General features: G+C 38.9%; 1 protein-coding gene across 4 annotated transcripts in view; it reads left to right on the forward strand.

Annotated features, from left to right (window-relative positions):
* The first annotated feature begins 1,152 nt into the window (after positions 1 to 1,152).
* The window catches only part of LOC135203283 (major facilitator superfamily domain-containing protein 6-like), a 68,005-nt gene continuing 44,675 nt past the window's right edge, over positions 1,153 to 24,482 (forward strand). For 3 of the 4 annotated variants that reach the window (XM_064233040.1, XM_064233042.1, XM_064233043.1), the window contains exons 1-3: positions 1,333 to 1,452; positions 5,925 to 6,046; positions 15,725 to 15,879. In XM_064233040.1, the coding sequence (XP_064089110.1) occupies positions 1,442 to 1,452; positions 5,925 to 6,046; positions 15,725 to 15,879 (288 nt within the window). In that variant the 5' untranslated portion in view covers positions 1,333 to 1,441. Of the gene's footprint in view, positions 1,278 to 1,332; positions 1,453 to 5,924; positions 6,047 to 15,724; positions 15,880 to 24,482 lie in introns of those variants that run through there. The other variant, XM_064233041.1, reaches the window with a different exon arrangement.

Raw genomic sequence — 24,482 nt, forward strand, 5'->3', positions numbered from 1 at the left:
CGAACTTGCTGACTATGAAGCAAGAGATGTCATTACTGAAGATGACATTCTATTCCACCATATTTCGGCTACTGACATGAAATAGACTATTCGTTCATATATCAAAAATAAATGGCAAGCACGTCGGTCTTCTCCCCTTCTGACCAACAATAAAAAGTACAGGAAGATCAGACAAAGTATTGAACATTGGGCATCTGGATTCCAACAAAACCGTAGGGTAGAAATTGTAATACATATGTCGTCTGAGAATCGGCCACACTCAATTAACCCACAGATTCCTTTTAGATGGGGAAGCTGCACCAATCTGTACTAAACAGTTTGACTCTCTTCTTACCGTAGGTATGCTGCAGCACGGCAAAGACATGGGTTAGTGGGCAGGGATATAGCAGAACTGCTTGGTCGTAGTGTAGATGTTAATAACATTGTGGCATTCCTTATAGGCATTAACGTCTATAATGAAATTTGATGTCTGACCTCTTGGTACATTGCCATATAGTATATACACTTGTAGTTGTGTATATAAGTATTTTTATGTATGTATTTTTTATTTTTTACTGTTTTACACTAAAAGTTATATGCATATCCTAAATTCAAGGTTTTAATTTTTTTATGGAGGATATCAGTTCTTACCAAATATCAATTTTTACCATAGTTTTAAAATAATTTATTATTTTATTTATTCACTCCATAAAATTCACTGATGTAGATCGCAAACTAAATTCATTACAGTGCGGAATAATCCCTTGGATTCCAGTGCTTGGCTTCAAGCCTAAATTCCATATTCCATTCCATTCCATTCCTACCCTCCTATTTCCCTATTTACCCCCGCCCCCACCCATGGCCGACAAACCTGTTTGCAGGGGGTGGGTGGCTGTGTCGTATCTTCCCTACTGTCACCCAGGGGAGGACAAAGAAGATCCATTCTGAATTTATTATTATTATAGATTGCAATTTCTCCAGTTTGATATCACAGTCACTAACAGACAGAATTAATGTACGCGCACTAAATAAGTAAAAGTGAGGTTATAATGACTTCCTTAAGTCCACCGCATTAAACCGACACTAAATGGACAACATAACCTAAATGTGCCTACGCTTAAACAGACAGGAAGCGGTGGAAGAGGTCTTTAAGTGATCCACTGACGACAATCAGTTGTTAAGTGCCCTGGCTCAAGGGTTTTCATTAGCAGGAGCCCAGTGTCTCACTTTCGTACAGCCTGGAGCCAGAATCTGTTTGCCATTTCTGTCGTCCTGTAAATTCTCGCTTCTCTAATCAGGTAGGCCTAACGTTGTGGGTGTGTTGTAAATATGGCATTGTCTGTATCCAAATGTGGGATTACTAAAGTGTTTTGTCTCTTCGCCAGTTTGTCATTCTTGGATGTGGTAAAGTATTTTTTAATCATCCCAGCGTTTTGCATCGTGTTTTCTATGCTACGTCATCATGGGAATGCGGTAAGTTGTACTTTGCGCCGAGAAATTTTTTTATATAAACAAAACAGGATTCATAAATGCCAGATTTGTTTGAGACTACAGTAAAAAAAAGTATTTTCTCATCGCCAAAATGTTCATTTATAGCATTGAAGTCATTGTAGAGATATCAAACTAGATGTAATAGGTGAGTCAACATTCAAATGAGTAAGGATTTCCTCAAGCATCTTCAGTTTGTCTATGAACTCCTTATGCAACAATGTGATGCCTTGGTAACCTTGAAATTATCCTTTATTATTTAAAAACATATGTATTAATTGAGAGAGATGGGGAAGTGTCAAAACTGACGGTATTATATGAGGTCGAGAGTGCAGACCCAGATCATAGCGCAGGACCAGTGATAGAGGAAAACATATATTGTGGATACACATTGCGGTTTGTTCCTGTTCTTCATGTGCGTAAATTTTATGTGGAACGAGTCGAAATGGGGGATTGCTGTAAACTGAAAATGTGTAACAAATAGCAATGAACAGATTTGTAAACAGATTAATAGAAGTTATAAGTAACTGGTAATGAAATAGAATTGTAATGGTATAATAGTACCGTCCTTATCAACAAAGTACTGAAAATTTTAAACATACATTTATAAATTTCTGTAATGTTAAACACGCATTTGGTAAATTCCTCTCTCTCTCTCTCCCTCCTTCCTCTCTCCACTCCACCTCTCTCGCTCCTCTCTCTCTCTCTCTTCTCCTCTCTCATCACACTCGCCTCTTCTCTCTCCGTTTCTCTCTCTCTTCTGACCTATTATGATAATTGCAGAGATCTACATCCCCAAAAATATGCAAAAACCTACAAGAAGGAGAAGGATTTTGTAAAGTTTTTTCCCACGTTTTTGTTTTTTTTTCGACAAAAAAATTGTAAATATTGCACCCTGGTAATCCATGAACATCAAAATGAAATTAAATTAATCAATTTAAATAATAAAATCCGAAATTAGGAAAAGAACAAATAAAGAAGGAGGAACAAAGTATATGAGGTCAACGGAAAAAAAGGCAAGCCCTCATCCCGCGAATATGGAGTGTCCGTCAAATTAAGTTTCCAAGCCTCAGCTCCAAGATACTACAGCTCAAGAGACAAATACTGTATGTACGACGCTAGGGGATATTGCACATATGGAGAAAATTGCAGATTCAGACACAAAATGAATAATTATAATGAAGGAAGATCAAATTTTATGGAAAAGTTGGATTTTTTAATGTCAGAATTTCTGGAAACGAAGAAAAAACAACATACCAAAACAGGAAAGAGACGTGGGAAAATCCTTATTATTACCCATATTAAATGAAGGAGATAACATGCAAACCATCATAGTGATGAATGCGCAGGGTTTAGTTACGAGTAACTCAAAAAGAAAAATAGAGTACTTAGAAGAAACTAACCCAAATTGAAAAGCAAATAGATATAATGAATATAAGTGACCCTGGTATTCCCAAGAGACTGGTAATGACGATCAAATAAAAGGGTTCCAAACTTATAGATCAGATAGAAAAAAATAGGAATCAGGGGGAACCGCAATATATGGGAAAGACAAAAAAAGAAGGAAAAATATATGAGAAATATAGTAACTCAGAATGTGAACTAATAGCGGTGGAATTTGAATCTGAAAAATTAATGAACATAGTAATATATAGACCCCTAATACTACAGAGTTTGAGACAATAATAGAAAAAATTGGAGATATATGTAGAAATCACAAGGACAGGACTATTCTCCTATCCGGAGACTTTAACTTTCCTTTCGTAGACTGGAAAGAACGAATAGGAGATTGTGGTTGTATTTATACATATAAAAAAAGAAGAGTAATAGTAGTGCAGAAGATAAGAGCAATTCGAAAAACTATTAGATATGCTACTAGAATACAACATTCAACAAATAAATCACCTGCCAACAAAGACAGGAAAATACTTTAGACCTAGTATTTGTGAGCGAGGTGAATTATGTTAAGAAATAATAGTTTAGAATGCGAGTATGTCAGAATTTAAACAGTCCATTCCAAAGTAAGTGAAAACAGAGATAAGCAAGAAATGAAAAAGTGGGAAGGATATGGAAAATACAACTTCTACAGTAAAAATATAAAATGGTCCAGAATAAATGAGAATTAAGCAAAGATTGGGATAACATTTTCGTATGTGATGATATAAAGGTAAATACGGAGATATTATATAAAATATTAGAGAAAAATAGTGGATAAATATATACCGAAGACGAAAATAAGTAAACATCAGTCAGGCATACCAAGAGACAGAAGGATCTTGTTCCAGAAAATTCAGAAGTGGAAAAAAGGTCTTGCAAAAGAAAAAAATGCGTGGAAAGTTATCGAACTAAAAAGTAAGATAGAAAATGCAGAACAAAAGATTATACAATCAAAAGAAAATAAAAAAAAGGGACTTGGAAGAAAAAAAACCCTAGTAAATATCAAGCAAAACCACAAACTATTGTACTCGTATGTGAAAAAGATGAATAAAAGAAGAATAGAAATAGGCCCTCTAAGAATTGATGGGAGATTAATGAATGAAAAAAGGGAAATATGCAACATATTGCCAGAACGATATAAGAGAGAATTCACCCCAAGAATTGATAATGAAGATAAGATATAGCAGTAAGGGATGAAAATAGTGAATATTTAGCAGACATTTATATTAATGAAGCTGATATTGTGCAGGCTATTAATGAAATTAAAAATGGAGCTGCAGCAGGGCCTGATGGGTACCTGCTATTTTATTAAAGGAAGTAGTTCATTCTAACGCAAAGCCACTTGCAATATTATTAAGACAAAGTTGTAGATACAGGCAAGATTTATGATGAGCACAAATTAGCATATATTACCCCTACTTTCAAAAGTGGATCAAGAGTCTAACATCACATATTATGAAAGTATATGAAAGGGTAATAAAAAAAATATTATGAAACATTTAATAAAAAATAATTTCTTTAATATAGGACAACTGGTTTTGTACCCGGAAAAAGTACACAAACCCAACTGTTAGTCCACCGTGAGAACATATACAAAAATATAAAAGCAGAAATGAAACAGATGTGGTTCATCTAGACTTTGCAAAAGGTTTTGACAAGATAGATCATAATATATTAGCGAAGAAAATTAAGAAAACATAATATAGTGGATAAAGTAGGAAGATGGTTAAAAGAAATTTTTACACAATAGAACATAGATAGTTATTGCAAACGATGAGAAATCGGATGAAGCTAAGGTAATTTCCGGTGTGCCACAAGGTATGGTGTTAGCTGCATACTGTTTGTTATTATGATTGCAGACATAGGCAGTAATGTTAAGGACTCGGTAGTGAGTAGTTTCGCCGATGACACAAGAATAAGTAGAAAAATTACTTGTGATGGAAGATAGGAACGCGTACAAAGAGACCTTAACAGAGGCATATGATTGGGCAGAGGTAAATAGGATGGTATTAACTCTGATAAATTTGAATCAATAAATTATGGAGACCGAGAAGGAAAGCTATATACATATAGGGGACCTAATAATGAGACAATCACAAATAAGGAAGCAGTTAAAGACCTGGTGTGATGATGAATAGGAACATGTTGCAATGATCAAATAGCAATTCTATTGGTAAATGTAAAGCAAAATAAAAATGGGAATGTTGCTACGGCACTTCAAAACAAGAAAAGCTGAACACATGATTATGCTTTATAAAACATATGTTCGTAGTCCACATGAATATTGCAATATGATATGGTACCCACACTATCAAAAGGATAGGCACAAATAGAGAGTGTACAAAGATCCTTTACAGTTAGAATAGAAGAAGTTAAGGATCTTGACTACTGGGAAAGACTACAATCCTTAAAATTATATAGTCTAGAAAGGAGAAGAGAACAGCAACAATGATAATTCAGGCATGGAAACAGATAGAAAAAAACAAAATTGTCGAAAACATCATGGAGCTAAAAATATCAGAAAGAGCAAGCAGAGGTAGATTAATAGTGCCCAAAACAATACCAGAAAAAAGAAGGAAAGCACACAAGACATTAATCCAGTACGCACCAGCATCGACAATGCAGTGTCTATTCAATGCGTTGCCAGCTCATCTGAGGAATATATCAGGAGTGAGCGTAGATGTGTTTAAGAATAAGCTCGAAGAATATCTAAGCTGCATCCCAGACCATCCAAGATTGGAAGATGTCAAATATACCGGAAGATGCACTAGCAACTCTCTGGTAGACACTAGCAGGTGCCTCACACTGAGGGCCGGGAACCGGGCAACCCGAACAAGATGTAAAGTCTGTAAGGTAAGGTAAGGTCCCTCTCTCTCTCTCTCTCTCTCTCTCATCTCTCTCTCTCTCTCAATTTTAACAGAAAGGCAAATGTTCGTACTTGATGGTCTATGCCTTGTCATTCCACTTTCGTGATTCATTTAATAACAGCAGTTCTTACAGAAGGGGATTTATTCTTCCAGAAATTACTGGAGAAGGGACCAGAGAGCAATGTCTCCCTTTGAAGGAATCAGAGATTTTCTCAATGACCTCTTCAACCGTCAGTTGCTCATCTTGAAGTGCATCTACATCCTCTTATTGGCAGGTGAGGAGCTTCACCATTGATTATTGCATTTGCTCATACATTCATGATGAGAGGAGGCTCTCTCAATAAAGAGCCCTTTTAAAAGGTAATTCCCGCTACTTCGTACATTACTATATACTATTAAAACTACTACTAATTTTTCTTCTAGTACTATTACTACAATTCGTACCATGATTCAGTTTTCTATTGTTTATAATTAGGTGGTGATAATTGCATCCAAGTACAGGCAGATCCCAGTTACCGTTGGTATTAGTTACCAGCATTTCTGTTTTATGGCGCGTGTTCAATATATTCATATCTGGGTTTTACCCTCTGTAAGGTATAGCACCGTTGTCTGGTTGTCAATGGTTTAGGCCGAATGCCGAGACAGCATCACAAAATACAAACATAACGAATATGCATCTTTTCCTTGGCTCGCTCTATTCACATGGGACAAAGTTATTTTTCGTTATATGAAGTGTGTTTAAGTTGAAACATGACTTAAATACATCTTGCTGTGAACTAGTTTATTTTTTCATTAATAGATGGTGTAGGGACTGTTTTTTAAGTGTAAAAAACAGATTCCATTCGCTATTTTCATCCTATTTCATAATAATGCGAGATTTACGTATTTATCTTCTATCTGCGTGAAAACAACAGTAAAATGTACTCTTTTATGGCCAGTATTTTTTATTAAAATACTTTTTTCTCCACTGTTTGCCGTGGAGTTGCATCCATGTTGCTGATGCACAATAATTTGTAGTCATTAGCAGTGTGAACATTTATTTTTCTCAGCTTCAGCTACGACTGCAGCTTAACTTTAGCTGTACTCTATTTCCTTGCTAATATTTTCTCCATACCAAATAAAGGTATACGTAACGTAAAAAAAATATGTCTTGTTTTACTTAATTAACGTCATTTGTAACATAACAGTAATTTTTTAATATCATACGATGGCTGAAATTAAAGCCAAAACATTGTTATTATCAGATTCAGTTTGGTTGTTGAAGCAAAACAACTGTTTGCGTTAAGTTCTTATATAACACTGCTAACGATATCCTTCTCTTTTGCTTTTATAACTTATTTAATAACTAAAAATGATAAATAGAGAGATGGAGGAAATGTTAGTATTCTGAGAAAGGTGACTTTCTCTCTCTCTCTCTCTCTCTCTCTCTCTCTCTCTCTCTCTAACCCTGACACCAGGGGCCGCTTATATTGAATTATGAGAATGAATCTCCTTATAATGTGATTCTTTCATGTCATGATTTGAAACTAATTCTCAGACCTAATCATTAAGTTATGGGTAGATTAGCCTTTATCTATATTTCATGATGGGTTTACAGGTTGAAATACCATTGATATTGCAAAAGATATGTCGGTCCTAACCGGCCAAATATAAAACAGTGCAATGTTAACAACCCTACCTTGCAAGAAAAAAAAAATATAAACCATTTTTGTAATTTCCAAAAAATTTAGCAGTGTAGTGCATGTTATGGTTGGACACAATGAGGCCCACATGAATGGTGGATCCTCCATATCAACAGCTGATGGGAATGCACACTGATTTTTGTGAAATTGAATTTTTTCTAAGAGAAACCTGATCCAGCAAGAAAAGTATTATATCCTGTAGGGAGTTGGTGCTGTCAGTGCACTTTCATGCCTGTATTGTAGTCATTACTTGGATGTTCTTTGCAGTGTCCTTTCGACCCCTAGCTGCAACCTCTTTCTTCCATCTTACTTTCCACCGTCTTCTAACAATTGTTTCATAGTGCAACTGCGAGGTTTTCTTCCTGTTATACCTTTGTAACCTTCTACTCTGTTTTCCTTTCAACGCTGAATGGCCTCATAGGTCCCAGCACTTGGAAAATTAAATTATTCTTTGAGTACGGTACATTGCAGAGGCTAGAAGCCACAAATTCTCCACATGAACTATGTATACTATTAAAGCGGCCATTTTCTAATATGGCTGTCAACATAACTTGTAAAATTAAACTTTTTTTGTCAGTGAAATTGGTGGATTGACCAGTGACAATGAACCTGTGATGTGAATTTAACATGACAATTTAACCATGAAATAATTTGGTTCAAAACCTGTTGTACATAAATAATTAATTTATAGCCAAGTGCGCCATTGCAGTGTCTTTGTCTGAGCAGGCGAGTCATTATATTGTTGAAGCCCCTAAGAAATGGACACCAAAGGTTTTCCAATGGATCCCAGTCCATATTCTATGTTGAGAAGCTGTTGGGGTGGATCAATGAAAAATAGTTAGTGGGGGGGTAGTGTTTCCGAAGCAATCATTTGTATGAAAGCTAGGATGTTGCATGCTGATTTAAGTAAGAAAATGCCAACAACTAGTGATGCTCTTGGTGATCTCAAGGCCAGCTTGGAGAGGCTGCAAGCTCAGATAAGCATGCCGCCAAAGAATTCGTTGGTGAATTCAGAGAGTATTTTGAGGTTGAAGGATTCCTCCCACAACAGGTCTTCAGTTGTGACAAGACAGGCCTGTTTTGGGAAAAAATGCCAAAATGGACCTACACCATGCAGGAGAAAAGTTCATTGCCAGGGCACAAGCCTATGAAGGATAGGCTACCACTTGATCTGTGGGAATGTCAATGGGGATTTAAAAATCAAACTCCAACTTGTGTATCACTCTGAAACTCCCCGAGTGTTCAAGAAAAACATTGTCATAAAGAATCAATTGCCTGTGATGTGGAAGGCCAATAAAAAGGCATGGGTCATGAGACAAGTTTTTGTTGTTTCAGTCAATGAAGTGTTTGGCCTGAGTGTGAGAAAATACCTGCAAGAAAATCAGTTGCCCCTCAACTGCCTCCTGGTAATGGACAATGCTCCTGCACATCCTCCTGGCTTGGAAGACCTGTTGCTGGATGAATTTTAATTCATCACAGTGAAGTTCTTGCCCCCTAATACCACTCCTCTCATTCTGCCCATGGAACAACAGATCATTTCAAATTTCAAGAAACTACACCAAGGCACTATTTCAAAGGTGCTTTGAAGTGACCTCAGACACTGAATTGACCCTAAGAGAGTTCTGGAAGGCTCACTTCAATATCTTCAACTGCATCAGCCTATAGCTAAGGCTTGGCAGGGAGTGACTTCCAGTGCAATGAACTCTAGCCTTAGCTAGTGTTACCTCAAGAAGGATTTTGAAGGGTTTGAGGCTGACCCTAACGACCCTACGCCTGTTGTGGCATCTATTGTGTCTCTGGGGAAGTCTATGGGGTTGGATGTGAGGATGTGGAAGAGTTAGTGGATGCCCACAAGGGAGAGCTAACCACGGAGGAGCTGCAAGACCTTCAGCAGGAACAGCAACAGATGGCAGATGAGGAATCCAAGGAGGAGGAGGAGGAGGAGGAAGAGAGAGGGGATACTGTGCCTACTTCAGTGATTGAAGAAAGTGGAGTGATATCCAAATTTTTTTTGAGACATACCATCCTAACAAAGACTTTGTAATCTGTGTCTCTAACATGTTTAATGATAATGCTTTGTATCATTTTAGGCAGATATTTAAGAGATGTCTGAAACAAATGTCTGGACTGTTTTGTTATTCAGCAGGGGCCTAGTGGTCCTAGTGTCAGTAAAATACGAAGTGGGGAAGTAACCTCAGATAGTGCCACTAAAAAGGTAGAGAAGTAACCCCAGATAAGTTCATGATACCTGAAGTCTTTCTGGAAGGGGATTCGCCTTCCAAACAGCAACCTCTCCTCCTCCCTCCCCCCTCCTCTCCGTCTTCCATACGCTAGCAAGAGTCTACCATGAAGGTAAGTGATGTTAAATGTTCATTATTCATTTCATTGTTCATTTATGATTATTTCCCATTGTTTTCTGTATGTAAAACTGTTTATTCACTGTAATATGTATTTTTTAAAAATATTTTTGGGGGTCTGGAACACATTAATGCTCTTCACATTATTCATTATGGGAATTATTGCTTCAGTTTTCGTACGTTCCAGATATTGTTGGAGGTTCCGGAACAGATTATGTATGAAAACCGAGGTACCACTCTAGTCCAAAGTTCTTGCAAGAGCTGCATAGTGTTATAAAGGCATCAGAAATGTTGGAATGAATGACTTTCAAGAGTCTGTTGGAGCAAGATTAATTCTTGAAATAACCTAGATGAAGAGAACTAGTAATTTCTGGAGGTTCTACCCACTTCCACCTCAAGGTGATCCAGTACCCATAATGTTGTCGTCGTCCATCCAGACCATGATCTATTGCATGCTGGAACTTTAAAGCTTTTGTAGCTTGAGGTGATAGAACGCTCAGGCATGACAAGTGCCTCATTGGCGTGATCGGTATGGTCTTGGCCTGCCACCTTGGTGAGTTCGATTCTCGGGCATTCTATTGAGGTGTGAGAGACGTGTATTCCTGGTGACAGAAGTTCACTCTCGATGTGGTTTGGAAGTCAGTAAAGCCATTGGTTCCGTTGTTGAATAACCACTGGTCTCATGCAATGTAAAAACACCATACAAACAAACAAACAAACTTTGCCATGACAGTCAACAAAGCAAGGACATCTTTTTTGGAGAAGCCATTGTAACCTGTGTATTTGCTGACACAGAGCACAACCATGACTTAGCATTCTTGTTCATTAATAAAACCTGTTGTTTAATTAGGGATATTGAATGCTTTGGCACGTATTTGAAAGGCTTCTATTTTTCTTTTTATTTTAAAGGCAGGAAGAATCTCTTTGCCAACACATAAGATTAATTATATTGAATCACAGCCAGTCAAGGTTTAGATTAGTAATAATTGATGGCAGGTAAGACTTCTATATTAACAGTTTTCAGCTTTGGACTTTCTTGTTTGAAGTACAACCTCTTACTCTACAACCATTCTTAGTAAAGGAAGATGACAAGGAGATCAATATCTTCCCCAATTGGTGTAGTGTTATGGAAAGATTCCTCCAATGTAGCCTTTGTGATTTAACTATTGTGGAATCCCATTTCTTCATTTCATTGGTTATTGTAGTGATAAATTGTCACTTATATACTCCTCCTCATTACAAAACAAAGCTGCCAATTGCAATGAGGGCTATGATGTTCTCAAATTTGTTTTTATGAATGGCTTGTGTTCGTCTGGCAAAGACAACGGGAGTGGAGTTATAAATGTGCTATTACACCATCTTTATCAAAGCTTCTGTGGTATTCTGTGGAGTACTGAACCTTTTTCGAGGATGGCATCTCCAACATGTTCAGGCATTATGTGAGCCAGCTGTGGCCTTCCAGATTTTGGGAGACACCTGGCTTCAAAGAGGACTGAGAAAAGGCAGGTATATCTCAAGTTGTAGAGACCCATGGAAAAAATAAGGAGAAGAGTAGAATTAGTGGTTCAATCAGGGGTGACCTTGACAGGAGTTTTCTCCACGTACACTGCCTTAACCTATCTGTCAGTCATTTGATGGATGATTCTTTGTCCAGTTTAACCACTTACACATAATTGAGCACCATTTGGAGCCATAATGATGTACCTCGGTGAAAAGACTGAAAAGAAAAGGGAGTTTTGAACTGAACTTGTCAGATCAGCTTAGTGTCTGTTCATCCTTGCTTCTCTCAAGATGTGTATGGTGGGTTTGTAAACTCCTGCATTGCAATACTGCATTCTGCTGATATTTGGCTTGATAGGTTTAAAAGGCCTTCAGCACTGCAGTGTTTCCACATCTACGTGTCAGATCACTCTTGCCCTCATTGACTCATCAATAAACTTTCAGCATAAACCATTGGATAACAAAACAAAAATATTAATATTGGCAAGAAAAACAAAGCCACATTAGAAAATTATCAGGGATAAATGCTGTTTTTGTCAGCAGGAGACAAAAGGAAAGGCTCATTCAGTTAAGTTGTTCACTTTAAAGAATGCTTGTGCTGCTGATAGTTATGGCATTGTTTTATGCTTTCAGTGCTCTTCCAGCACAGGCGAATCCTTCCATACAGTTTGGTGGTGATGGCATAGAAATGATACTGAAAAAAATAAAGCAAAATATTAACAAAGCTGTCAACTATGGTTCAACAATACCAAGTTGAAAAGAGCTCAGAGAATAGCTGCTGTTATTGCAATGTCACTGATGGAATAAATTCTAAGACCCTGAAGAGGACTGATGAGACTCAGTCCCTTGAGGTATCTGTCTTGAGGTCAAAATATTGTCTTGTATGAGCGCTGCAATTTTACAGATTATCTCCTAAACCCCAAAGCCTATTTCCAATAATCTTGGCCATCTTGGTGGTAGGCTGTGAAGAAGGAAAAATTTGTCAAGCGTAATAATGTCTCCCTTAGTGTGAGCATCCTAACAGAACAGTCAACACAGCACTAACAGTGTAGTGGTTAGGTAAGTCATTTGGATTTTGTTGGGAATCAAGGTACAGTAGAAAGAAGTAAAGAAACCTTCCATTGTCTTAGAAGATATTATAAGCCAAAACAAGGCTTGCAGAAGATTGACATTTGCAGATATTTAAACTTTGAAATGTGGGTGGCTGCTACTTCTCCACTTGAATGGAGGGGATGGTAAGCAAGGTAGGAACACTAAGCCTTTTCATCAACTGCGACTCATTGTTGTGAGAAAGAATGCTCTCTGGAATAGGTCTGCAAAGGGCAAAAACTCACTTTAGAGATTATATAACATAATAGGTTTAAACATGTAATGGTAACAGCTAATACCACTGGCAATTTCTGGATAAAAACTTATGTTTGTAAGCCTAATCTTGATGCGAACCACTAAAGTTCCTAGCAACACAACAGTCAATGTTGATACAACCAAAAGAATTATTTCAATATTAAGGCAGAAATGATGACGTGGACAATGTAGACAAAGGAAAATGTTGCAGCTAAAGCATGTAGTAAACTAAAAGCTTCGTCGTCTATACAGAATGACCTGAATGAAATAACTGAACCCATTTAGGAAGGAAGGGTGATCTGATTTTGGAGAGATGTGGATTCTCAGGGAAGACAATAAACTCATCAATGCACCTGTATGGATAAAAGTCAGTTCTTCTGTTGACAAAATAACGGATGTGATTAACCACACAATGAATTACAAAGTAAGAAACAGGAGCTACCACTCTCACTGGAATTCTAAGACTTTCAGTTAAGTCAGAGTGCTCAGAAGAATTTCGAGACATTCATCTTTTTGGTTTTGGTAATGTCTCTCAAAATAATGGTCCCCGGCTTACAACGGGTTCGGCTTACGATGTCCGAGGTTACAACGCCTTTCAATTATATTCAGCAGAAATGATTTCCAGGTTTACGACAAGTGATCCAGGGTTATGTTGCTTATGACTCTGATCTGGCAGAAGAAATATGACTCCAAAAATGCAAAATAATCATTATCCCGTAAACGCCAAGCCTCTATTTACCAAAGTGTCTGTCGTATGCCGGCTAATGAGTTAATTTTTTTCGTTGTATTGTACACTAAATTGCGATGATTTTGGTATACAAATTGTAAAACGATGAAAACAACACAGAAAAAATATTATCACTAAATGACGCATGGGTAACGCGCAGACCTAAAAACTAAGTTTTTTTCAAAAATTCACCATAAATCGAAATATTGTGTTGGAGACTTTGCGTTTGTTGCAAAATGAAGGTAATTGATTGAATATTACTAGAATTTTAAGTGTTTTAGCTTACAATTGCTGTTTTTTACCATTTCGGTCGAGTTAAAGTTGACCAAAGGTCGAATTTTTTCTATTTATCGTGATTTATATGAAAATATTTCAAAACTGATAAAAGCTACAACCATGAGTTATTTTTTGTTCTATTTTGCATGAAATTGCGCACCTTTTCATGCATAACACTTTAATAGAAAACGGTGCAAAAATTACGACAAGGTGACTAAAGAAATTCTGATATATTCATCCGAGTTACTGCGCGCGGAGGTAAGGAAAAAGTTTTTTTTTTTCACCATAAATCGAAATATTGTGCTAAAGACTTCCCGTTTGTTGCAAAATTAAGGTAAATGATTGAATATTACTAGAATGTAAGAGTTTTAGCTTACAATTGCATTTTTCGACCATTTCGGTTGAGTCAAAGTTGACCATAGGTTTAAATTTTGGCACTTATCGTGATTTATATGAAAATATTTCAAAACTGATAAAAGCTACAAACATGAGTTATTTTTTATTGTATTTTAGATGAAATTGCGTACATTTTCATGCATAACACTTTATGTAACGCCTAATAGAAAACGGTGCGAAAATTACGACAAAGTGACTAAAGAAATTCTGAGATTTTCAGCCGAGTTACCGCGCGCGGACGTAAGGAAAAAGTTTTTTTTTTTCAAAAATTCACCATAAATCGAAATATTGTGCTAGAGACTTTTCGTTTGTTGCAAAATGGAGGTAAATGATTGAATGTTACTGGAATGTAAGAGTTTTAGCTTACGATTGGGTTTTTTGACCATTTCGGTCGAGTCAAAGTTGACCAAAGGTTGAAATTTGGGCACATCGTGATTTATTTGAAAATATTTCAAAACTGATAAAAGCTACAACCATGCGTTATTTTTGTTGTATTCTACATGAAATTGCGCACATTTTCATAAAACTTTATGTAACTGCTAATATAAGACGGTGCAAAAATTACGACAAAGTGACAAAACAATTTCTGAGATTTTCAGCCGAGTTACCGTGCGGACATAAGGAAAAAGTTTTTTTTCAAAAATTCACCATAAATCATAATATTGTGCTAGAGACTTCCAATTTGTTGCAATATTAAGGTAAATGATTGAATATTACTAGAAGGTAAGAGTTTTAGCTTACAATTGCGTTTTTCGACCATTTCGGTCGAGTCAAAATTGACCAAAGGTTGAAATTTTGGCACTTATCGTTATTTATATGAAAATATTTCAAAACTTATAAAAGCTACAACCATGAGTTGTTTTTTGTTGTATTCTACATAAAATTGCGCATATTTTCATATATAAAACTCTATGTAACGGCTAATATAAAATGGGGCAAAAATTACGACAATGTGACAAAAGAATTTCTGATGCGTCACTGATGCTTTCTAGTGCAAGAAGAAAGCAATTTGCACATGCGCACCTGAGTAATGTTTGTAAACAAAACAACTGCGTGATTGGTGAACTCCCAGCATCCCTCAAGGTGCGTGATTTAAAATTTTTTGCAAACTAGGCCTATAACTATTTTTCCGCGAATATTTAGAAAACCTTTTGTAGTCAACGTACCGTACGTCCGCTTAGCACCCGACAGACAATTTTAGTCGACATATAATACGTCCAGTCGGCGTTTAAGGGATATTTGAAATATTTTTTTTTTATGAAAAATGCAATAAAAATGCAGTTTACATAGTTTTTAATACACCCAAAGCATTAAAAGTAAGGTTTTCTTTGGATTTTTGACGATTTTCCGGCTTACGACGATTGTAAGCCGGGGACTGCCTACTACGTACCAGGATGCCATTGCTTTCCTTAGGATGTTGTATGTCAAACCTTCATATCTGACATCTTAACTTTTTTTTTTTTTTTTTGTCTCATCATACAATGATATCTCTGAAAGTTTTCCCCTTTTGGTATTGTTCAAATGTGAATTTCTTATTTTGAACAGCAGATAAGTCAGTATGGGGTATCAACCTACCCTTCCTCATAGAGGGAAAAGGTACCCATTTTTATGTTGATTATAATGTATGAAAACAATAAAACCCATGAATGTGATCCTATCTTTTAATTGCAGCTTTTATGATTTTATGGCCACACTTCACCATTCATCAAAAAGCACTTGGACTGACAGAATACCAGACAGGTATCACTATGCAAGTTACATCTGTTCTCTACATATGTCAGCCTTTCTTCACTGGTGTTGCTGGGGATAAAATTGGAAACTACAGGGTAAGACATAATAATTAGCATAGTTAGCCATCAGCATCCATGCAGATTTCTGAAGCTTACAAATAATAGATTTTCAGTTAGTTTCTGACTCGTATATCCAGGAAAGTTTCTGACTTGTATATCCATGAAAATAGATTATTCTATAATTATAGGTATTAAGCAATGTTGCAACACCAACAAAGCAGTTGTAATATCTAGACTTTGGTAACTGTTTTCGTAAGTAAGGTGAACAGTACACACTGGCTGCTGGTGATATAAGCCTGAAGTTGGAAAAATTACAATTCACAGTTTAATATATTATGATCATGACAGTAAGAGAATAAGCACTGTCCCTTCAGCTGGCCTAATGACAATTTTACTAGCACTGACAGCTAAAAAAAAAAATTAAATTATTGAAATGGAAATGAAACCATTAGAATCTCTCAAGTATGAGAACCCATGTATGACACTGAAAACGCTGTGGCTCAAGGCATAGTCCTGAAGTGAGTGGAAACCTCATTTTTGGAGAAAATTGGAACATTCACATGCCATGAACACTGCCTCCTGCAACTCCAGCAGGATTAGCCACAAAACTGCAGGATGCTTGTGCAAAGTGATTTTGAAACTTTGTTGTAGATCCTTGAGGAACTGAAGTTTTTCCAACTGACACTGTGATTGATCTCCACTAAATGCTAATTAGTTGGAACAGGATGTTGTTTACCTGACTTGCTGAACCAATTCTCTTGAATAAAAGAAAATGCTGCCTGAAAACACAGGGGTGTCTGTACTGGGAGGAAGCGATGTTCTTCGAGTTTCATTCAATAGTTTGTTTAGTTCTAAATAAAACTCATTGTTCCAAAAAGTGCATTTTCATTTAACAATGCAAGAATGACACCATGACACCTACACAATTGATATATCAGGTGTACTGGCTCTGAAATTTAAATGGTAGCTTGAGAGTCATATTCTGATATCTCTGAAAAAGAAAAGAAAAATAAGAGTTCAAATGAAAGGCTATGGGGGAAGAGATGTGGTCGGACAACCTTTGCATAATCTCATTAAATGACACTGATGTTACCTAAAGTCATTTGTGATTGAAGATCCCCCATTCTAAGCAATAATCAAAAACAAATTGCAAAAGAGTAAAGGTTATTTATATCTGAGGAAAAGGAGCTGGAATATTTTTGCCATTTCATAACACAAGAGAAGCACTTTTGCCCCAGTGCCATGGGATTTCTAAGTGAAGCAAGTATAAGCAAGTATGATGGGGGCTTCTAGAATCGCAAGTATGTAGTAGTAATCAGAAAGGTTGGGAAATACAGTAGTTTTTTTGGAACAAGTTAAAATGTGTCTAAACATGGTCACTGAGCCTATACAGAGAACAAAAATATGTATAGTATACCATGTGCAGTTATATGAGGACTATATTTGTATAATAAAGAGGAAGATGGTTATAACCAAATGAATGACATACAGCTAAGCTACTTGTTAGAACCAACTCCAGTAAATAAATAGGATGGTATGCTGATACAGTTTTTGTAGAAAAGCAGGATTGTTACAGGTATTGATGGAGGTGAGCAGTCGTGCACAAAGGTATTTTAGTTTTCAATGAAAAGCTTGCGACATCTTGAACTATGGTCTGGTACAAAAGAAATGGTCAGATGGGAATGCACATGAACTTGGTACTATATCTCGAGTATAGTGTTTCAGTTATGAAACCTTTTGATTTTCGTTACCCACAGTAATATGTGACCTTTACCGGGGATACATTTAGGTTTAGTTCCAAGCTGGAACCAAATATGAGAAACAAAGACTAATCAGGCTGTGGTGATATCTAGAAACTGATACTAATATACTTTGGAAATTTACAACACTCAACAATAAGTATATATCTTAGTTTTACCAGACTACTAAGCTGATTAACAGCTCTCCTAGGGCTGGCCCGAAGGATTAGATATTTTTACGTGACTAGGAACCAATTGGTTATCTAGCAACGGGACCTACTGCTTATTATGGGATCTGAACCACATTGTATAGAGAAATGAATTTCTACCAGAAATATATAAATTCCTCTGGTTCCGCTTTGGGCGAGCCGAGAATCAAACTTCGGACCACCAGATTGGTAGCCGAGCGCGAATTGCACTCGGCCAACGTGGAACTAACATTCATCAATAAGGATAAGAACATTCATCAATTAGAATAAGAACTTACGATTAGCATATTTCATTAAAAGTAATGGCTACTTCAGCAGCATTACACTTGCAGAGAGTCTTCTCTGTTTTCCGATTAGCAGCTTTTTCCGTGCTACTTAAAGAGGCTAGTAGAGTGCCAATAAATTCATGATCAAATACAAGGTCAAAATCGGGGTATATATTTTGAATTTTACAGGTAAACTATATCATAGTCATCAAAGTCATTAACAATTCTCTCTCTCTCTCTCTCTCTTTTGAAGCGAGCTTACGTCTGGAGCTGCCAAACATCCTTTAAGCTAGGAAGCTGAGGGTAGACTGCTTTTGGAGTGGTGTCCATCCTCCTTATATTTGAGGTTGTCAGCAGGGGTTCTGCCCCAAGCTGATCTTCTATTGGCTGGTGGCAGTAAATTTTTTATCATTGATCTCTTGAGCCGGGTCTCAAACCACTTTCACCATGCCGATGGTTTCGTTCTTGTAATCTTCTAGACCTCCTGAAGTGTGCGGTGATGCTGGTGGGCATTGCGTAATGCTGTGGGACGACACAGCTAATATGACTGTCATTGCCTGCAGGAGTATCTCGTTCGGGGGCGTTGTCTTCTGTAGAGTTGTCGTGGTCAGTGGTGTCGTTGTTGGTGGCAGGTCTTCTCATACTCATAGGGAGAAGAAATTCTTCCTGTGTCGTATTCAGTGTTGGTTTTATTTGCTGGATGAGAAGCACCTCCAGCAGGCGTAACCGGTAACCGACGGGCATCAGGGGCCTTCCCGATGATCCTAGTGTTCTGGATGATCCCATCCCAGGAGATGGCCTCTTGATGTTTGTACAGGGGTTCTTGATAGCCCCCCTCTTGGGCGTGGCAGGAGTCTCTTAGACAGGCGCATGCTAGTCATACCAACGTAGGCGCCACTTCAACCATGGACTGGGCATGTGTATTGGTATACCACATACGTCTGCTTCAGGGGGTCTCGTACCTGTGAGGAGGGGTTATTTTTAATAATTAGGTTGCCTGTCCACCAATTCTGGTAATGTATAATTAAGTCAATTTTAGTAGGGGAAAACTCTCTATCGTGAGAGTATATATAATGTTCTAAAGGGTCCACAATAATAAGTGTTAAGTGTCCGTGTATAATTTTTAAAACTTTACAAAAAGCTTTTGAACCCTTCCATGGGTTCATCTTCAGTCCAAATGAACAGTTAGTTACAACATGTATTGAGGTGAATTTAAAAAGTCGTTGAAGATCGTTGACACTGGTCACGGCTGGTGTCAACGATCTTCAACGACTCTAGTTTTTAAATTCACCTCAGTACATGTTGTAACTAATTGTTCATTTGGACTGAAGATGAACCCAGGGAAGGGTTTGAAAGCATTTTGTAAAGTTTTAAAAATTATACACAGACTCTTAACACTTTTTATTATTGTAGACCCTTTAGAACATAAGTCAATTTTCTTGGTGTCATCGATCGGGATCACATTGTCGAAAATATAGGAGTCCTGCTCTTCATGGTAATGAGAACTCATGGAGGCTTTATAATACAGCTTGATATTATCCTGGGGCGGGGCTGCGGGCTCTCACTACCGTATACCATTTCTCCAGGGCTGTACGGACTTCTCTACTTATTACTTTATTTGAACACCCTTTATTTACAAGTACTTGGGAGGCGTGGTTGAGTTCCTGATGAGTGTCCTGCCAGGTCGAGCAGTGGGAGAGGGCTTTCCTGACGAAGGCCCTAACGGTTGTGCTTTTGAATCTGGCAGGGCACTCACTGTCACCGTTGAGGCAAAGTCCAAGGGTGGTCTTCTTCGTGTAGACAGAAGTACGGAGGCCATCTTACTTACGAAGATGTCAAGGAAGGGGAGCCGATCGTTGGTGCTGTATTCAACTGTGTAATTCAGCACGCTGCACTGCTGAAATGCCTGATGAAGGGTTTCTCCCTCATCCTTGGCATCGACTTGAACAAAGATATCGTCGATATAATGGCCACATCTGCTGGGTTGCTGCATCCTGGCAAAGACTCGTTCCTCCACGGTGCCCATGTAAAAGTTAGTGAAGAGGACCCACAGTGGGGAACCCATTGCCACACTGTCCTTCTAGTGGTACATCTGGCCACAGTGAGTGGAGAAAGGGGCCTTCTTGGTGCAGATCTCCAGCAGCATAGAGGCAGGCGTCTGGCTGATGATCAGCTGGAGGGTGTTTCCTTGTTTGTGGGTTTTTATGTTACTATATAAATGACCCAGGCTATAGTCTCCTTGTATGGGCAGGAGGTGGACAGCGTTTGTCCCAGCATTTACTGCGCTGATGACTCCTTTAGCCTCACTCTTGATGTCTTCTGTCAGGTTTCTTGTCGGGTGCTTGAACTTGCTGTCGTCGGACAAAATAGCATCCAGCTTCTCGTGGTATTCAGCAGTATCAATCATGACGAAGGCTGCCGTTTTGTCCATGCGTCGCACCGTGATATTCTCTTTCTCCTTCAGTTCCTTCGCTGCTTTCTTCATCTCCTTGGTGAGGATCCCGCTGGAGTGCGAGCCCCTCTTTGTAAGGGCTTCAGCAAGTAGGATGGGTTGCAGGGTGTCGGTAGATCTCACGATGCTCTGGGCTGAGAGTTGCTGGATGGAGTCGAGGAGCAACTCGATTTCAAGTCTCTTGTCATGAGGCCTGGGTCTCGAAATGAAGTGGCAATTAAGACCCAGCTTCAGAATGGCGTCTTTATCGGGAGTGGGGTCGTAATCAGTAAGGTTAATGTATCCTTGGGTTCGTTCAGGGACGCGGAGTTTGCCGCCGTTCAGGGAGATTAGCTTGCGCAGGGCACCTCTCATCTGCTGCTTCATGTCGTACTCCAGAAGGTGGACGAGGCATCTCTAGATGTTCCCAGGGTATGTTGGTTCCTCTCCTGCGGGGTTGTCTTCTTCAGTGGGTGTGTCACGTTTAGGGTTATCAAATTCAGTGTTGACCAGTCCATGACTACCTTCTCGGAGGGCACCAGGACGTGGTGCTGTAGATTCCTCTCCTACTCCACTGGTGCCAGGGCTGCTTCTCACTCTCTCCCACTCCTGCCGCAGTCTCTTGATCTTGTCCTAGAGGGCACACAGTTCGGTAGTCTTGATCATTATTTGCCGCTGTAAGAGGGATTTTCTAAACCTCCTAGTGTCCTCATTATTTCTTGCTGACGGGTCATGTAGCAGAATATTAGTGTACTCAGGAAGCAGACCCTCTCTCAGGCATACTTTATTAAAAGTAATGGCTACTTCAGCAGCGTTAAACTTAGAGAGATTCTTCGCTATTTTCTGAATAGCGGTTTTTTCTGTGCTACTTAACAGGCTAGGAGACCCCACCCCCGATCAAGACGCCCTTCTGAAGCTGGGTTAATTGCCACTTAATTTCGAGACCCAGGCCTCATGACAAGAGACTCGAAATCTAGTTACTCCTCGACTCCATCCAGCAATTCAAAGCCCGGAGCATCTTGAGAACTACCAACGCCGTTCAACCCCTCCTACTTGCTGACTTACAGAGAGGGGCTCACACTCCAGCGGGATCCTCACCAAGGAGATGAAGAAAGCAGCGAAGGAACTGAAGGAAAAAGAGAATATCATGGTGCGACACACAGACAAAACGGCAGCCTTCGTCTTGATTGATGCTGCTGAATACCATGAGAAGCTGGATGCTATTTTGTCCGACTAGAGCAAGTGCCTGACAAGAAACCCGACAGAAGACATCATGAGGGAGGCCAAGAGTCATCAGAGCAGTGAATGCTGCGACAAACTATGTCCACCCCCTGTCCATACAAGGAGACTACAGCCTGGGTTATTTATATGGTAACATAAAAACCCACAAACAAGGAAATGCCCTCCGGCTGATCATCAGCCAGATGCCCGCTTTGGCAAAACGCCTTAATCAAATTTTGACCCCCTACGTCCCTATGTCCTGCATTCATCAGTAGAATTCCTAGAAGCCATCAAGGATGCCCCTGGCACTGGGATTATCACTTAGCTGGACGTGGAGTCCCTGTTTACGAACGTGCCTGTCGATGAAACCATCGACATCACCCTTGAGCATGTCTACAGGAGTCAGTTGACAGCGCCCCTCAACATATCCGAAGCCTCACTTCGTACACTGCTGGAGATTTGCACCAAGAAGGCCCCTTTCTCCACCCACTGTGGCCAGATGTAGTGCCGGAAGGACAGCGTGGCAATGGACTCCCCACTGGGGTCCTCTTTTCTTTGCTAACTTTTACATGGCACCATGGAGGAAAGAGTCTTTGCCAGGATGCAGCAACCCCACAGATATGGCCGTTATATCAATATCTTTGTTCAAGTCGACACCGAAGAAGAGGTAGAAGCCCTCCGACAGGCATTTCAGCAGTGCAGCGTGCTGAGTTACACAGTTGAATACAGCACCAACGATCGGCTCCCCTTCTTCGACGTCCTTGTGAGTAAGATGGAAGACAGCCTCCGTACTTCTGTCTACACAAAGAAGACCAACCTTGGACTTTGCCTTAACTGTGACAGCTTCAAAAGCACGACCATCAGGGTCTTCGTCAGGGGAGCCCTCTCCCACTGCTTGACCTGGCAGGTCACTCATCAGGAACTCAACCATGCCTCCCAAGTACCCGTTGCTGAATAACCACTGGTTCCATGCAATGTAAAAATACCATACAAACAAACAAAAACAAATTAATAAGTAGAGAAGTCCTTACAGCCCTGGAGAAATGGTACGGATATCAAGCTGTATTATAAATCCTTCATGAGTTCCCATTTCCGTGAAGAGGAGGAATGTTAAGAAGATTATTTCCGACAATGTGATCCCGATCGACAACACCAAGAAAATTGACTTAATTATACATTACCAGAATCAGAGGACAAGCGACCTAAGTATAAAAAATAACCCTCTCTTCACAGGTACAAGGCCCCCTGAAGCAGACGTATGTGGTATACCAATACACATGCCCAGTCCGCGGTTGCAGTGACGCCTACGTTGGTATAACTAGCATGCGCCTATCTAGGAGACTCTCGGGTCATGCCCAAAAGGGAGCTATTAAGAACCATGCCCGCACCAAGCATCAAGAGGCCATCTCCTGGGATATGATCATCCAGAACACTAAGATCATTGGGAAGGCCCCTGATGCCGGTCGGTTACGCCTGCTGGAGGTGCTTCTCATCCAGCAAATAAAACCAACACTGAATACTAACACTCTACAGAAGACAACGCCCCCGAACAATATACTCCTGCAGGCAACGACAATCATATTAGCCGTGACGTCCCGCAACGTTACACAACACCCAGCAGCGTCACCACACATTTCAGGAGGTCTAGAAGACAACAAGAACGAAACCATCGGCATGGCGAAAGTGGCTTTAGACCCAGCTCAAGCAACTAATGATAAAGAAGATTTACTGCTGCCAGCCAATAGGAGATCAGCATGGGGCCAGACCCCCTGCTGACGACCCCAGATATAAGTAGGATGGACACCACTCCAGAAGCAGTCTACCCTCAGCTTCCTAGCCTAGAGGATGTCTGGCAGCTCCAGACGAAAGCTCGCTTCAAGAGAGAGAGAGAAAATCATTATTGACTTTGATGACTATGATATCATAGTTTATCTGTAAAATTCAAATATATATACACTGATTTTGACCCTGTATTTGATCATGACCTCAATAAGCGCTCTACTAGCCTGTTTAAGTAGCACGGAAAAAGCTGCTATTTTATTCAGAAAATAGAGAAGAATCTCGACAAGTGTAATGCTGCTGAAGTAGCCATTACTTTTAATAAGGTATGCTTGAGAGAAGGTCTGCTTCGTAAGTAAACTTATGATTAGGAAATAAACTACAGGATTCCAGATTTATACTCTTAGCAGCCTTTAAATAGAAAAATTGGTCCAAAATGTGGTTACTAATAAAGAGCTTGATGATATGCATACCCGAGTTCCATGAAAGATCACAGGACATTTGTAAGGTTAAGCAAGCATGACAAGATTTATATATGAAAAATGCTAATGAGTATAAGAAGGTAACAATTTCTGTAAATATAGAAAACATATGTTCACAGTGTCGGAGAAAGTTGCTTTTAGTTATTGACAATTCCATCTACCAGAGCAACAATGATTTCTGGTACAAGAGTAAAAACAAGAAAAATTTTGAAAGTGGTTTTCTGCTCTGCCACCTCTGAACATCAATGGACCACTGCAAAATGTATATTCAAATTTAATCTTGTCAGGAATTGATTCCATGTTGCTGATATACTGTGTTTCTCAGGTCTACATTATTTTGTTTCTTATAGTTTACTAGAGTATCAGTGATAACCATATATGTACACAGATGTATTAATTGTTAGGCTTTTTCTCATCAGATATACCTAGTAACACTATCTGTACTGAACATTCATATGCATTATTTAGAATTAATAGTAATATTGGGACGGTTGTGAAGTAATTTTATGTAA

This window comes from Macrobrachium nipponense, chromosome 36, assembly GCF_015104395.2.
Source record: "Macrobrachium nipponense isolate FS-2020 chromosome 36, ASM1510439v2, whole genome shotgun sequence".
Classification (NCBI taxonomy): Eukaryota; Metazoa; Arthropoda; class Malacostraca; order Decapoda; family Palaemonidae; genus Macrobrachium; species Macrobrachium nipponense.